This window comes from Lotus japonicus, chromosome 3 (genome assembly GCF_012489685.1).
Source record: "Lotus japonicus ecotype B-129 chromosome 3, LjGifu_v1.2".
Classification (NCBI taxonomy): Eukaryota; Viridiplantae; Streptophyta; class Magnoliopsida; order Fabales; family Fabaceae; genus Lotus; species Lotus japonicus.
The window spans coordinates 15,221,149-15,237,661 of record NC_080043.1 but is presented as its reverse complement, the minus strand read 5'-3'; the positions used below and the strand labels follow the sequence as shown (position 1 = coordinate 15,237,661).

The following is a 16,513-nucleotide window of genomic DNA, read 5'->3' as shown; positions in this document are numbered from 1 at the left end:
TTTTGAACATGTACTTTTGTGGATTAGAGATGAAGAAGATGAGGGACTAGAATTGAGAGACTACTAATGTTTTTTTAGTTACATGTGGAAGAGAAACTAGTGATTGAAATTAATTATTAAAAATTAGAAATTTTTAATAGAGATTAGGGATTTACTAGTTGTTTTCTGTTCTTTTGCTTATTTTCTTCCTGTACTTTTTTTTGAAAGACCTAATTTTTTTTTTTTGAAATTTAATACATTTTTTCAGTTTCAAGATAAAATTACTTTTCCTTTCAAAAAAAAAAAGGATAAAATTACTTCATATTTGAATTAAAAAAATTCAGAAAAACTTCCCGGGTCAATTACACTAGTCATTAAGGAATATATGACAGATGATACATATAAATAAGGGAAAACTAAGGCCCGTTTGGTGCGATGTATAGTATAAGGCCTGATAGTATAAGACCTGATAGTATTAGGCCTGATAGTATAAGCCCTGATAACTTTCTTATACTATCCAGCGTTTGGCCATACTCTGTATAATTTACCATATCGTTTAAATTAATGCAATTTTATGTTTAATGAAGTATTGAATAATGATATATAATAAAAATCAAATATGGAGATGATTTTAACGGTAGTGGCGGTGGTGATGGAAGTGGTGGTAGGTTGGTGGTGGTGGTGGCAATGGTGGTAGGTTGGTGTTGGTGGTGGTGGTGGTGACAGTGGAGATAGGTTGTCGGTGGTGATGGCAGCGATGGTGGTTGTAGTGGTGGCGATGATAGGGTGGTGGTGGTGGTGGTAAGGCGGTGGAGGGTCGAGGCAATGGTGGTGGCCGGTGGTGGCGATAGGGTGGTGGTTGTGGTGTCGGTGGTGGCAATAGAGTGGTGACGACGATTATGGTGGTGGTGGCGATATGGTGATTGTGGTGTCGGTGGTGGCGGTAGGGCGGTGGTGGTGGTGGCGGTGGCGGCAACACCGGTGGTGGCGGAGGTGGCGGTGGTGGTGATCAGGTGGTGGCAGCGATGGTGGTTGTGGTGTTGGCGACGATAGGGTGGTGGTGGTGGTTGTAAGGCGGTGGCGGCGACGGTGGAGGGTGGAGGCAATGGTGGTGGTGGTGGCGATAGGGTGGTGGTTATGGTGTCGGTGGTGGCAATAGAGTGGTGGCGGCGATTATGGTGGTGGTGGCGATAGGGTTGTGGTGGCGGCGATTATGGTGATGGTGACGGTAGGGCGGTGGTGGTGGTGGTGGCGGCAACACCAGTGGTGACGGTAGGGCGGCGGCGGCGATGATCGGGTGGTGGCGGCAACACTGGTGGTGGTGGTGGTGCCAATGGTGGTGTAAGTTGGCAGCAATGGAGGGTGGTGGTGAATGGTGATGGTGACTTATACGTCACAACCTTATCATGCCTTATCCATCACTCACATGATGGATTAAATAATACGTCTTTTTAACGTATAAGAGGACTTTGATGGATAAGCTTATACAATACAATGTCATCACCAAACAATGGATAAACTCATAATGTATTGTATAAGCTTATACTATCATGCCTAATACAGCGTGTCAAACGAGCCCTAAAGCATCTCAAACGTGATTTAGTTTTAACAACTTTTATGACTTTTTTGGATACATTAATTACTTTTAATCAATATATATATTGCAGAGTGATTCAAGTTTTAATTAAAAGAATGATATATGTATAAAATTAATGTCTATAGTTCTATATCTTTTGTGATTTTCCTTTGTTATTGATAATTAGAATCCTACTTTCACGCTTTCTAGACATATATCAGGATTTTTCCCTCATTACTCACATCACTGATGCATATATAAGCACAAACAACTCACTTAAGCAAACACACAAAAACGTAACTTGAATTCCTTAGGCCATCGTTGAATTCTGTGTGTTTTTCACCCAAAAAGTTCTTCTAAAGCAACACTGCAATGTCTACCATATCACTGCTTCTTGGAATACTGTCCATTGGACTAGAATTTACAGGTTCATTCTCTCTCGCTATCTAGCTAGCACCTCTTATTCAATTTCATCTCTAAATGCGTAAGTCGGTATAAATTATGTCAAAAGTTAGTCAAGTTAATCCATGTGAGAAATCAAAAAGTGACCTACATTTGGCAAAATATATAAATGATATTTCCTTTAAAAAAAAAACATAGTTATCTACTTTTCAACTTTCAAGAGTCACTCTTATTTTTATTAATTGTTGTTGTTAATCTAGGTGCAATGGGCTAAGAGATCCGTAGATTATTATTTACTCACAATCAAATTAAATTCAAAAATGTCAATTTATCATTAAAACAAATTGTGAAATAAAAAATTTACTTATATAAATTTGGTTCAATATTATGTAGTTGTACAATCCGTCGGAGTTTGCTATGGCCTGAATGGTGCCACTCTGCCATCAAAGCAAGAAGTTGTGGACTTATACAAAGCAAACAACATTGGTGGAATGCGTATTTACTCCCCAGATCAAGAAGCCCTTGAAGCCCTCCGAGATTCCGGCATAGATTTGATCCTTGGTGTGGCGGGGGAAACACTTTCATCTCTAGCAGATCCTAATGCTGCCTCACAATGGGTCAACAATTTCGTGACACCGTACTCACAAAATGTCAAAATCAAGTACATTGCCGTGGGGAATGAAGTTCACCCTAGTGACAATGATGCTCAATTCATCCACCCCGTGATGCAGAACATTCAGAGCGCAATTTCACAAGCCAACTTACATGACCAAATCAAGGTTACGACAGTAATGGACTCAAGTTTGATAACTAATTCCTACCCCCCAAGTGCAGGCATTTTCACTGAAGAATCAAAGCCATACATACAACCAATTATCAACTTCCTAGTGCAAAATGGGTCACCACTTCTTGCCAACGTGTACCCTTATTTTGCTTATGCCAATGATCAACAAAACATTCCTCTTGCCTATGCACTTTTCACTCAAAATGGAAAAAATGACATTGGGTACGGAAATATGTTTGATGCTATGGTTGATTCTATCTATTCTGCTTTAGAGAAATTAGATGCACCCAATTTGGCGGTGGTTGTGGCAGAGAGTGGGTGGCCATCAGAAGGTGGAGCTGGGGCTACAATGGAGAATGCAGCCACATATTATGCTAATTTGATTGGTCATGTCAAGAGTGGGGGAGGAACACCAAAGAGGCCCGGTGTAGCTATCGAAACTTACTTGTTTGCTATGTTTGATGAAAACAAGAAACCTGGTGCAGAAACTGAGCGTCATTTTGGTCTCTTCCATCCTGACAAATCATCTAAATATGTACTCAGTTTTTGATCACTAAGATTGAGATTAACTATCCCTAAATAATTGTAGTTCTTTCATCTCTTAGGGTGTTAGATTAGTTATTTTAATTTTTTGGTGGGTGGGGGTATTTGCTAGTTAGATACTATCCATGTCTAATTGAGAATGTTTATTTCTCAATTCTTATTTCTTATTTCCATATCAAATAAAGCTTTTTATTTTCTTTCGAAATAAATTTGTATTTCTTTTTTTTTTTGGTAACAAAAGGAAATAAACAACAGGCAACTAAGCAACTACATCCTGACAAAGCAGGGGAACTACAGTTGAGGGTGGGATTTTCCTTTCTTTCCAATCCCAATTCTCCGTGACTGCAATCTTCGCCAACGCATCTGCAACCATGTTCCTCTCCCGGGGCACCTGAACACTCCACTGTCGAGCCAGCAACGCTCGTCCCGCAAGGATCTCATCACGGTGCCAGTAGCTATCCACATTCTCACTACTCATCAGAACCGAATGCACCTGAAGACAGTCCACAAAGCTCCCATGTGTGTGTCAAACCACGATTCACTGCCAGCAATTCAGCTTTGAAAGCATCCCCGTGGCCAAACGCAGCAGCAAATCCTGAAATCTGTATTTCTAAATGGTGTCTCATTATTTGTCCTAACCAATTAAATAGAGAAATCTCAATCAAACAAATTATGGATATGGCAATTATAATCTTATGTTATTCGTTTTAAATGATATATTTCAATTTAATTTGAGACAGAAAATAGACACTAAACAAAACTAAAGTACCTCCATCGGTGTCTTAGATGTGGTTATTTATTAATTTACATTAATAAGTATGCCAAAGGTGTAAGAGTTTCATTCTCATTTCATAATGTTTCATTTTTAATTAATGTAGTTTATTGATGATGTGAAAAAAAATATTATTTTCTGATTTCATGTTTGTGTTACATTTGACAGGATATTTTATTTTAATGTATTCTTGATTGCATATAATTCTTAATTGTTAAGTGGATTTTTCAAATATTAGTTGATCGCATTTTAAATTTGAGTTTAATTTTGATGCACCGACGGTGTAAAGTTTTTTTACACCGTCAACCAATCAGATTTCAAGGATGTGAGAAAATCTCTCTTTTCATAAAATCTCTCTTTTCATTTAATTTCTTTAATTGACATGTCACATCCTTGAAATCTGATTGGTTGACGGTGTAAAAAAACTTTACACCGTCGGTGCATCAAACTTTTTCTCTTTAAATTTTAGTATCTGATTCATTGATTCATTAATTTTCTTTAATATTTTTTTAAACTAAAACAGAATTTATTCTTCATAAAATTTGGGAACAAGACTCTCCCAAGTGAGCCACATTGTTCACTCATTATGAGATAGCACCAACCCAACCAAGCACTACTCAAATCACAAATGCCAAAATAGCCCCCAACACAATCTACTACTCGTGCAACCATTTGATCAGCAAGATGCACCCAGCCACAAAACCAAACAATACATTAAAAAAAAAAAACCAAACACCCTGCATAAAGCTGTCATACACACACACCTTCAAGGCATCAGAAGACATCACTGCAATCCCCACCACTACCAATGCCTTCCAAAAAAGAAATAAATCCAGAGCAAACATGTGTTACCAGATGGAAACCTCAGATCAGTAACATATCAGAACTTATCAGTAAAGGAGGAAATGAGTTAATTTATTAACAGCACCACGCCACCACATATCAGTATACACATCAGCCGCAAGTCCATAATGCCTCAGACATGTCCCTCCCCTTCTTTAATATTACTAGGATTTTACCCGTGCATCCCTGCTCATTTTATGTATTTAAATGGTTAGTTCTTAGATACATCTTTAACTATGATATGAATTATTAAAAATGCTGGAGCACCACTTGAATATCGATCAATAAACGATTATCAAGTATTAAATATGACTTAATATATTCCCTTACGTGCATTCTTCAAAAGCATTTATAAAATATTTCTCCGATGTATAAAAAAATGAGCATTTATCAAAATAAAACCCGAATGAGTTCGCAGCATCTTCATTAACAGAATATATTTAGCACATAAAATTTCATGTGATAGATTTATACAAAAGATGAGTAATTGTTAAAGAAATTCTGGAAATAAATGTAGAACATTGCAACAGCTATATTTTAAACGATACATATATATTAGGTCCAGTCGCTCAAATAAATCAAACTTAACAACAAAAAAATTGAAATTTAACAAATAACAAAAGAAGATATTCAAGTACGGACATTATGGCGGCGCACTTCAACCCGGTAGGTATCCTTTTGTTCCATCTTAAAAAATAGCAACTGATTCCTAGCGCGTAATCGTTTCTCATTGGCAAATTCGTACCAGTCAAGCCCAAACACGCAAGAATTCAGCCTATCATCTGCCCATTTTATTGTCCATTCAACTAAGTTCCCATCCGACAATATGACGTTAAAAGAGGGTGGTTTGTGTTCAAGGTGATCAATCACAGCACTGGCAGGGATAGGTTGGAAAATCAAACAAAACATCACTTCCTGCCAATCCACTGTCATATATAACCCATTTGATTAAATGCTGGGCTAATTTTTGCAACCAAAAGACCCGCAATTCCAAAGGATGAAGAAGTTTACTTTGTACAACAAAATTTATATAGTTAATTGGCAGCACTTTGACAGATTGACCTCCATGATATTTTTGTTTCTTTTATTTTATGGTCAACTATGTATTATATTTTCAAACTCGACAATATATAAACTATTAGGATAATAGCCCGTATCCGTGCGGGACGAGCAATTCTATGTTTTATGATTTTTAATTTTATAATTTTACAAAATGAACTAATTAAGGCCCCGTTTAGAAAAACAGTTTAATTAAGCACTTATGATTATAAGCAACAATAAGTGCTTATGACATAAGCGCTTATTCATAAGTTATTTTTAAAAATTTAGACCTCGTTTAAAAGAGCTTATTTGATATTATAAGCGCTTGTGTAAGTGTTTGAGAGATTTATGCAACCTACCATAAGCTGTTTTGAGCTTATTTTCATAAGCTACTCAGGATAGATTATGAAAAATAGCTTATGCTTATTTGTAACTTATTTCAATTTATTTGAGATTATGGTTGGAAATTTTTATATTTACAAATTTAATAAAAAATTCATAGAAGAATCACATTATTTACTCCATATAATTATATATTTATTTTTCATATAAAATATGCACTATCACTTGAAATTTTTTACACATACTCTGATGTTTTTTTTTGTGCCTAATGATCAGGAATTGTGATTATTTGTTTCTAATAAATAATTTTCATTTTATGGAAGAGTCCTTAATATCTTTTTTTCCTAAGTTATTCATACATTCAATAGGTATGAGACTAATTTCCCAAGACTTAGATCATATTAAATAATAAGTTTCTCATAACAAATTCTTCTATATACACAGTAACAGATATCAAACTCTGATATAAAGACTTAAAGAAACCAACTATCTACCAACTATGCTGGACTTTGTTGGGAGTTAGTCCGTAATAATTTTTAACATTTACAACTTTTAAATATATACAAATACATTCATTAGCTCATGAAAAGAAGATTGAACAAAGACCCTGAACCATTTTTTATCTGGTACTTTAAAATGGTATGTTGCACAAAAAATGTTCTCAAAATTATCCACTATTGTGGAAAATTAAAAACACTTATTTTCTATCTCAAACAGTTTCAAAAGGCAGATCTTAAGCAGCAAAGTCTTGAATATAAATGAGCTTCAAATTCTAAAGAGAATATGTAGGTGCATTTACTGACAGTGGCACTTCAAACTTAAGATGTTACCATATTCATAAATCACAAACTTGTTTCCTAACATTCAACTACCGATTGCATGTAGAAGTCTAGAGAGTAGTGTGGTTATAAAACCTCAGGTCAGAATGGAGACCAAATATTCAATGAAATTTCTACAGCCCATAAATTACAAAATCAAACTCCTCAATGTCAACCCATTCTGAAAAGCATCATATTTCATTAGCATTCGAAGCAGAATAAGAGAATAATATTCTTTGGTACTTGGATTCCAGAGTGAAACATAACACAAAGATTAATACCATAATTTTCCATTTATAATAACCCCAAATTAATACATGGATCCAAACTTTTCAAGTTCCTTACAGGGGAGATTGTGTGCTGAAAGTAAAATCAAGAATTCAAATTTGATCATCACTAATCAACTTTCTCTACTTTACTTTGTTCTTCTAGTAAACTACAAACTGAACGGTGAAGCATGATTATCTTTTAAAAATGAATAAACACCTGAAAAATGAAGCAAAGGTGGAGAAGATAAATCAAACCAAATCAAGCAACAAATGAAACAGGTTTTATGACCTTGCTCTATGACAACATCCAAAAAAAATTATATCCACATTCCATTCCACATCATTATTGCATCTTTCTCCTAAAACTTGTTAACAAAGAAGGAAACTTCTATAATCAAATATGTTCATATAAGTGAAGATAGATGCTACAATTAAAAGGGAAGCTAGTTATATCATAACACAGTCATAGCTGAAGGAAATGAGAAAAGACCCTGATCACATCGAAGGCCTTTGTTACGATAGTCAAAGTCAATTGATTTTAGCACAAGCATAACTCTTGAAAACAAACTTTTCCAAAAAAATAAAACCAAACATCAGGGGGTAAAAAAACAATTTTCTATAGACACACACACACACGCTTGTATATATTTGAAATCAAGCATTGCCAAAAAATACCAGCTGATGAGATTTTGAAAATAGAAGTTTAAGCATTCATCAACCTTCCCACTGCGATTTGTTTTTGGGAAAACACTATACACCATTAGTGTAAACAACATCATTAGTGTTCATGGGAATCTATGCAAGCGTAAAACCAAATAATAATATCATTCAATGACTTCTTCAGGTTTTGAACTCTACATAATTGTATTAAGGGGCGTCTACCTGCTGAGAAATATGACAAAGAGTAAGACATTCAAATATAAAAGATATGTATTATCTTGAAGAAAGCATTCAACATACAGATAATGAACACAATGAAACAAATTTAGTTGAGAGTAGTGATTCAAAAAATTATCAAGCGAACTAACTTCAATACAATCATGTCTAACAATGGTGCACATGTGGTTTCCCATCAACTATAATTACCTTGAATGGAGACCTTGGTGGTTCTTCACCCTGCAATGCCCTTGCAAACAAAAGAAATAGAAAAACCAATAAACAACATTTTCTAGTGCTTGATTAAAGGCTGCTAGAGGTTAAAATTCACAAGTTACAAAAAGTAAGCACCTTTTGGAGAAGAGCATTCTTTGTTATGCTTTTACTTCGTTACTCAATAATAAGAAATAGGTATAGGTGTTAATTAGATAAGATACTAAGATTTTATGACCATATTAAATTACCTGACAAGAGTTTATAAATCAATATAGATCAAATCAAAATAAGGGAAATATAAGGAAAAGTAGCATCACAAAGATGACATTAAAGCAAAAATAAGTCAGCAACTATTAAATAGAACCAATAATTATAATGAGAAACACAATTATAATAGAACTCAATAAAGACCTATTTTTGAAAGAGAGCAGCAATGGCTTATTGAGAAAAGATACAACTCTAAATATAACTTCATGTGAAAAAAGTGGGCACAAGAAATAAGAAAGCAATCAATCAATATCCAAAGTCATAGAACATATCACAATGAGGAAAGAGTTAGCCACTTGATCCTTCCAACTGGCCTAAATCAAAAGCAAAGATTAAGCCTTCTAACTAATCAATATCTAACAAATAGTCACTTGAATGAAAGTACTTGAATCCGACCAATTTAGCCTTCCAAAATTGCAAGTTGATTCCAATTTATTAGTGCATTTCTTATAAAGGTAGTACTTGATTGACAATGATTTAAATGAGCACAGTCAAAGACTTGAACAAAACAAATTAAACAATTAGTGTTGTTGAAGTAGATAAACTACAAAGGAGCAAAGGAGTTACAGAGCAGATAGTACCCAGACAGAAAAGAAAAACCTCACATTCTCGACTATTGAATCACTGAACTCCATGATTAGTATCATGTGGAAAAAGTCATGCTTACCGAAAGGCAGATAAGCCAAGACAAAAACTGCAGTACCTACACTGCACACATTAAACCAAGAAACATAGAAAATTTTAAAATATACTTAATAAATGGTGAACTTGCTATGTTTAACAACTCTGGAGAAAAAAACAATGACCACAATCACAAATTTTAACAAATTATGCACAGATGTTGAGTATAAGAAAAGAGAGCGCAAAAGTAAATAAATATTCTATGTTTTAGACTTATTCACCACTCCTCAACATGAGAAGCCTTCAAAGGGGATAAAATTCAAAAGCCTCCAAGGGGATCAAGTTGTATGAAGGAATTCTCCATTTAGCGTGACAGGGAAGGGGTCCAGAGCTCGTTTCTATGGCTCTTCCACCTCTGAGGCAAAAATGAACACTTCGTAAGCAATGTAGGATGTGAGTGTGAATGAGAATAACCAACACCAGTATTTGTAGACAATCAAAGGTTAAGAAACACATTGAAGCCCTTACCTTTGCAATTTGAATTTCAAATTCAGCTCCGATCATACCTCGGCATCAATTAGAACTATATGCAGAGCATAGGGGCTCAAGGGATCGATCACAGGACATGCTTCCCACATCCGGATAACCCTAGTCCTAATTTTCAAAAAATTCTTCTCAGGGCAAAGGCTCTTGACTGGAGTCACACCACCACCCATGACTCAGACCCAAAATTCGAATAAGTGGATCAAATTAGAGAAAAATATGGTTCAGAAGCAGGACAGAAAACTGGAACACAATGTGGGAATTTCAGGAGAAGAGAAACATTCTCAGCATTCATTCGAGTCCCAATTCAAATTCAAATTGAAAATAAAAAAGAGAAATTTAACACATCAAATCAGAACAACTGTAAAGAAAATAGGGGATGCATTAGGGTATAGGAAAAATACCTGTAAAGTGATGTTCATAGGGACGAGCAGAGTAGAGGAAAGCACATAGCTCAGGGAAGGGTAGCTGCAGAACGCCGTCGAAAACGGAAAAGCAGTAGAGGAAGATTGCAGAGTCTACACGGTAGAAGCAGGAGAGGGAGAAAGGGAAAAGATGGATTTCTGCTAACCTATGGAAACAAAACCTATCATTCTACCAAAGAAGCCCAAATCAGAAATAGGCCCAACTATCTAACAACTGCAACAAAATACGATGACGGTGCCTAGTTTCCAACAAATGGCTTTCTCGTTCGATCACCCTTATGAGAATATAGTTTGCCTACAACTAAATCAATACCTTGTTGGTGTGACAGAGTGAATTGGTGAGCGATCCCACTATCTGGCAAGCCATCTCGCATATGGAGCCATCAGTTATGAACTTTTCATCTTGTGGCTGACTTCTTTCATATGTGGGCAATCTCGCAATACTTATGTATTCCTCATGCCATGTTGGTGATTTATGTATTCTTGATGCCATGTGGGCGGTTTATTGTGTTGTGGACCCAAATTTATAACTTGGGCCTAAACCTTACAAAGATTTAGAATTAGGCTTGCACTCTTATCCCTATAAAAGGGAGATGAGCTCTTCTAAATTGCATGTTCACTTGAATACCAAACACGACAACTAGGTCTTAGAAATTCTTACTTTTACTAGGGATTTCAACTTAGTCTCTCTCACTTTCTCACTAGATGTCATGTAAACAAGTACCTATCTAAAAATGAAGAAGTTTCATCCATTTTTGCCTTAATTTGTCATGTAATTTGCAATTTAGTCCTTTACATTTCAAATAATGACTTTGAAAGAGTTTCGTAGCCTTTTACTTTAATTTGTCATGTTTTTATAATAATAAGTTTTATAGTTAGCAATTTAGGCTATGTTTGGCACGTTTAGTGTGTGTTTGGCTCGGCGTTAGTAGAATTGGATCTGGCCAGAATTGGATCTGATATGAATTGGATCTGGTAAACGTGAGTTTGAGTGACGTGATTTATGTTTGGATACATTTATCAGGAATTGGATCTGATAGACTTGAATTGGATCTGTAAAAGGGAAAGGGTACAATTGGATCAACATTGATGCTAAAGCAACAAATTGTTGTGTTAGGGGGCCAGAATTGGATCACCATTTAACATCCAAACATCAATGGAGATGGAAAAATCACGTTTGAGGTCTTTAAACGTGGATCAGGCCTGATCCAACGTGCATCCAAACACACCCTTAGCTGATAAGCTAGCTGATAGCTGAAAAGCTAGCTGAAAGCTGAGAAGCTAGCTGAAAGCTGATAACTGATAGCTGAAAAGCTACGTAATTTAAACAAAAGTATTTGGTAAAGCTAGTTGTTGAACAAGGTGAAATTGTAAAATGACATAAAAAGACATACTTGTATAATTTTTTTTATAATTTAACATTACTTTATTTTCACATTAATACCTATATGATATTAATATTAAAATTATTATAAATATTTTAATTTCACTCAAATTATTTATCATCTTAAAAATATAATATTAATTTTTACTTATTTAATTTTCTATATTTTTATTAAATTAAATAGAATAAAACAAATAATTTGTAATTTGTAATATAAAATTATTTATTTTATTCTGAAGTAGTAATTATTTCTGTGCGGGAACGATGTACATATGAGACAAGTGTGATAACTGATAAATAAATAAGTTTTTTTCTTGGTACATCGGAAAATGAGTAGGTAAATAAGTTTAGTAAAAACATATAAGGCTAAAGGTGAAATTTTGATAAAATAATAAGGATAAAAATGAGAATATATTTAATAAGCTATAAGCTATAAGCTATAAGCTTTAAGCTTTAAGCTACCTGAAATAGCTTATAGCTTAAAGCTTTAAGCTACTGAAATAAGCTCATTCACCAAACATTTTTATAGAGCTTTTAAGCTAGTCAAATAAGCTTTAAACTAGTCAAATAAGCTATAAGCTAGCTGAAAATGCCAAATAGCCTTAATCTTTTACATTTCAAATAATGGACTGAAGGATCCACACCTTCCCATTTTCAATATACCTCACATGCAAGTAGAATTGGAATGAGCTTTCTACCAAATAACCTTTCCAATATTCTATTACATCAGCAATCAACTATTTGAAACTAGAACAATCCAAAAATCTAAACAAACAAAATACATAATCCCATCTCATGTAACATTATTAGGTAAGCACTGCATAAACTATTCTTAAAATAAAATTAAATAACACTTATTTATAATAGGATTCCATCTTCGTGCTCCAACTTCACTTGATCATATAATATCACCTGCATAAAGAGATAGAGAAGATTAATCCTTACTTCACTATTAAATGGTCATGAAAAGGCCTTTGATATTTTGGAATAAATTTTATATATTCATATAAAATAAAATCCCACAATAAATCACTTCGTATGAAAATTCCACCTACTTTTTATGTCTATATCTCCTACAATAATTGTTCACAATTTTTCTTAATTAGGACCCTACTACCTATACTACTTTATCACCATGAATGTAAAAAATTCATTATGACAAAGTTATGCAAAATTTAGGAGCTCTTGATTGTGATTCTGTTGGATTTGGAAATTGGAAGCATGGGCACAAACAGGGTCTAAAGATGTAATGTGAGAAAGCAGTGGATCAAAGCTGCTAAGATTAAAACAAATCAAAGTAAAAGAGAGACAAATAATTAATCAGGGAGAAAGAGGAAGAGCACATGCATGGATCAAAGCTTGTGGTGCACTTCTCAGGGAGCAGTGAGGCCATGTTACGATCAACGCCAGAAATCGGAGGGCCATTGACAAGAACACACAAACATGGCTGCCCTAGAGACTTAAGGGCATTGCAGCAAGCTTCATTTGGTGGAATGGGGCTAAAAGGTGCAACTGCTGCCCTGCAAGGAATGAGCTGCACAAGTGCAGAGAAGAATGTGCTTGAGCAAGAACCACTGCTTTCAACTTGTATTGCTACCAAAGCTGACAACAACAACAAAAGCCACAATAGTGATAGAGCCCTGTGACTGAAAAACTTCATCTTAATTTGAATTGTTGTGTGTTTCCACTTTGTATATGAAAACTTGTTTAATTTGCCACTGTTGTGAGAATCACCAAGGTTTTGTATTTATACATAGATAGTACTGATGTCATGCATTTCCATTTCCAAGGGTCCTTCTAATTAGCCATGCTTATTGTGTTATCATGCAATTCGGTTGATCTTCATGTTAGAGGTCATCATCAATGCGATTGGTGTTGATTGGCTACAGTTAGAAGATTCGAATGACATGACTTCTCCCATTTTTAAAGTTTTTTATTTTTCACAAAACCAAAACATGAAGAAAAAAAAAACTATTTGCTGTTTTAATTCACTTTTCATGTATGCTAGTTTTATGCCTTTTGCTGTTCCACAATGCTTTCTCCAAAACGAAAGTGAAAGAAGCTCCCACGTACGTGCACCTACTCTTCATTCCTCCCATTGGTGGGAGCCTCCTCATCACTTTTTAAAAGGAGAAACTATATCTAGCGTTTGGTAGACAAATGAGAAGAGAATGAAACATGACATACGAGACAAAAAATTCTTGAAACGGAACACTTTGGTTTGTTGGGTCTGGATGCGTGCAGGCCTGAAGGAGAGTGGACTAGTGACGCTAGAGTAGAAGCTTTACCCAGAAACTCCCCCTAAGTCCAACTGGATTTGTCTTGTTGGACTTGCTCTGTCTGGGCTTGTAGTCAAACGGGAACCCGCAGAGGCAGTCAATTTTTTTAGGCTTATGCTCCTTTTGTGAACCTGAGTCTCATGGGCTCATGATTTTTTTCCTCTTTTTTTAGTTGATATATTTTTTTCCCTTTTTTTTTTGAATCATGGCTGTTTGACAAGTGGTCTCTAATACCACTGTTGAGTCTAAACGCATGTGGACTTGGATCAGGGAGAGTGGACTTGTGACGCTGGAGTAGAAGCTTTACCAAAAACCTTAAGGCTATTGGGATTGCAACTCTCCAACTTATATTCTATTTATTTTGTCTCCAACTTAGCAATGTGAGACTTCCTTTGTATATTTTCAACATGGTTTCGTGGAAAATGGTGGAACACAAGGGAACAAAACATATCACCCACCTAAAAAGTTTATATGGTAAAAAATGTCCCTAATCTATATTTGAAATATTTTATAGCCAAATATTTAAAATCAATTCGTAAAGTGAAAAACAGTTATATTTTTTGACAAACTTAAATAAATTTCTGCTTTTTAAAAAAATCACTTAAAATAAAATCATTTATTTTCATAAAGGTAAAACCACTTTTTTTAAGGAATGACAAAAGAGCAATTTTGAGTGCGTTTGTTTCAACTAATTTTAGAAAACCCACTTTTTTATTTATTTAAAAAACATTGTTATATTTGTTTCAACTTTGCAAAAAATCATTATTTTAAAAAAATCTAAAAGTAGATTATTTGGAAAAATAACTTTAGATTGCGTTTGTTTCGGATTTAGAAAAATCACTTTGTCATTTTTATATTAATTTCAACTTTTCAAAAATCATTAATTAATTATAAAAAAGTTGAAAGCAGATTATTTCAAATTTGAAAGCATCTTTATATAAATTACATAAGCTCCTCCCTTGTTTGCTTCTAACTTCACATTTTAAAAAATGATTATAAGATTAGAGAAACCACTTCCATCTGCAAAGACATTCCAAAATAAAATCATGCCTATTAGAAAGCACATGTGCATTGCATTAAAAGTGAAAAAAGTGTGTATAACTAAAAGTAATTAGAAGGCTTAATTGCAACTTTGGTCCCTGACATTTATAAAAGCCGCGATTTTGGTCCCTCACCTAATTTAATTACAAAAATCGTCCCTCACCTAACACTTCGTGAACAACGTTGGTCCAACCGTCAATTTTTTAACGGAAGAAGCTTACGTGGCGTCTGAAAGCTTATGTGGAAGTGCCACTGGCGTCAGAATTGATTTTTCCTCTCCTCTCGGCTGTTTTTTTATCTCATAGTGAAGCTTTGCTGTTGGGAGGCCTAGTTGTTGGAACGCTGGGATTGAGGTTGTGTGCTATTCCTCTGAGTTTTTTGGTTGTTTTTTCCTCTGAGATGTAGAGGCATGTGCCTCCCTCTCTCCAGTGGCACTTTCACCTAAGTTTTCAAACACCACATAAGCTTCTTCCGTTAAAAAATTGACGGTCGGACCAACTTTGTTCACAGAGTGTTAGGTGAGGGACGATTTTTGTAATTAAATTAGGTGAGTGACCAAAATCGTGGCTTTTCTAAATGTCAGGGACCAAAGTTGCAATTAAGCCTAATTAGAAATATGGTAAATAGTTAGAAAAATACCCAATTTCAACTTTAAACAAAATGAATTGGTAGAAAAATGAAAAAAAAGGGGGATTGTGCTAGATTGAGTTGCTATGACATATGTTCAATGAAAATTCAATCAAGACATCGATTGTGAATCAACCCTCAAAAATAGGGCAAGACCTAAAATTTCTAAACCTATCCATTTCATTTAAAAAGGAAAAAAATGTTCGACTTAAATTAAGAGTGAGTTTGTTTCCTCAATTTTTTCTCAAAAAACACTTTTCTTAATTAAAAAAACGTTTATAAAATTTTTAAGGTGTTTTTTTTTAAAAGCATAGATTAAATTATTTATAAAAACTATTTTGATGATAACAAAAACAATTTTACTTATGCTTTTTTAATAAAAAACTCCGAAATAAATATTTTAGACAGCTAAAATTCAGGTTTTCTTAATGTGAAATAATGACACTCTAAAGAAGGACACACAATCTTTCTAACTTAACATGATAAACTTTAAAAATGCAACAACCAGCAAGACAAAAGAGAAAGTGAAAGAAGAAAAAATTTCATGCAAACCCAAACAAACCAATGGAACATATAGAAAAAAACTTACTAATGGAAGCCAGAATTTGCACATTCCCATAACCACGATGGTGTTCCCTTCTTCGCTTAACAACATCATCTCCTCCATAATGTTGAACATTGAATACCAGCGTCGGCACCGTCACAAGAAACAATTGACTCTCGTTAAACCCATGCTTTAGAGGCATCCCCCTTTTCACCACAGGTCTCGAACATGCTGCCTCATACACTTCTCCAACGACAGATTCCAATGGAGCCTTGACTATGGCACTATGTGCAGTGGCGGACCTACTTGATGACAGGTGGG

At 34.7% G+C, this 16,513-nt stretch overlaps 2 protein-coding genes and 1 long non-coding RNA gene across 8 annotated transcripts; 1 reads left to right on the top strand and 2 right to left on the bottom strand.

Annotated features, from left to right (window-relative positions):
• The first annotated feature begins 1,924 nt into the window (after window positions 1–1,924).
• On the top strand, window positions 1,925–3,291 carry LOC130749262 (glucan endo-1,3-beta-glucosidase-like). Its single transcript, XM_057602590.1, has 2 exons — window positions 1,925–1,982; window positions 2,351–3,291. Exons 1-2 carry the CDS (start codon window positions 1,928–1,930, stop codon window positions 3,289–3,291), a joined length of 996 nt encoding a protein of 331 aa, XP_057458573.1. The 5' UTR covers window positions 1,925–1,927.
• Window positions 3,292–7,356: 4,065 nt separating this feature from the next.
• On the bottom strand, window positions 7,357–10,777 carry LOC130748489 (uncharacterized). Of its 6 annotated transcripts, none has more exons than XR_009022707.1 (5): window positions 10,631–10,777; window positions 10,297–10,486; window positions 9,878–10,135; window positions 8,456–9,764; window positions 7,357–7,586 (listed from the first exon to the last, which is right to left on the bottom strand). It is a non-coding gene; the product is annotated as an uncharacterized LOC130748489 (long non-coding RNA). The 6 variants fall into 6 exon arrangements; XR_009022709.1 differs by having other exon boundaries at window positions 10,297–10,463; window positions 10,631–10,771; XR_009022711.1 differs by having other exon boundaries at window positions 8,456–9,436; window positions 9,631–9,764; window positions 10,297–10,770.
• Window positions 10,778–12,983: 2,206 nt separating this feature from the next.
• Window positions 12,984–16,394, bottom strand: LOC130743662 (putative lipid-transfer protein DIR1). Its single transcript, XM_057595895.1, has 2 exons — window positions 16,238–16,394; window positions 12,984–13,303 (listed from the first exon to the last, which is right to left on the bottom strand). The coding sequence occupies exons 1-2, from the start codon at window positions 16,392–16,394 to the stop codon at window positions 12,984–12,986; spliced, it is 477 nt and encodes a 158-aa protein (XP_057451878.1).
• Window positions 16,395–16,513: the final 119 nt, after the last annotated feature.

Bases quoted from the DNA above. Each gene is read 5' to 3' on its own strand.
- LOC130749262 (XM_057602590.1), top strand. From the start codon at position 1,928: ATGTCTACCATATCACTGCTTCTTGGAATACTGTCCATTGGACTAGAA. The intron at 1,983-2,350 runs GTTCATTCTCTC...AATATTATGTAG, and splicing joins CATTGGACTAGAATTTACAG to TTGTACAATCCGTCGGAGTT.
- LOC130743662 (XM_057595895.1), bottom strand. From the start codon at position 16,394: ATGCCTCTAAAGCATGGGTTTAACGAGAGTCAATTGTTTCTTGTGACG. The intron at 13,304-16,237 runs GTAAGTTTTTTT...TGTTGTTGTCAG, and splicing joins GCAAATTCTGGCTTCCATTA to CTTTGGTAGCAATACAAGTT.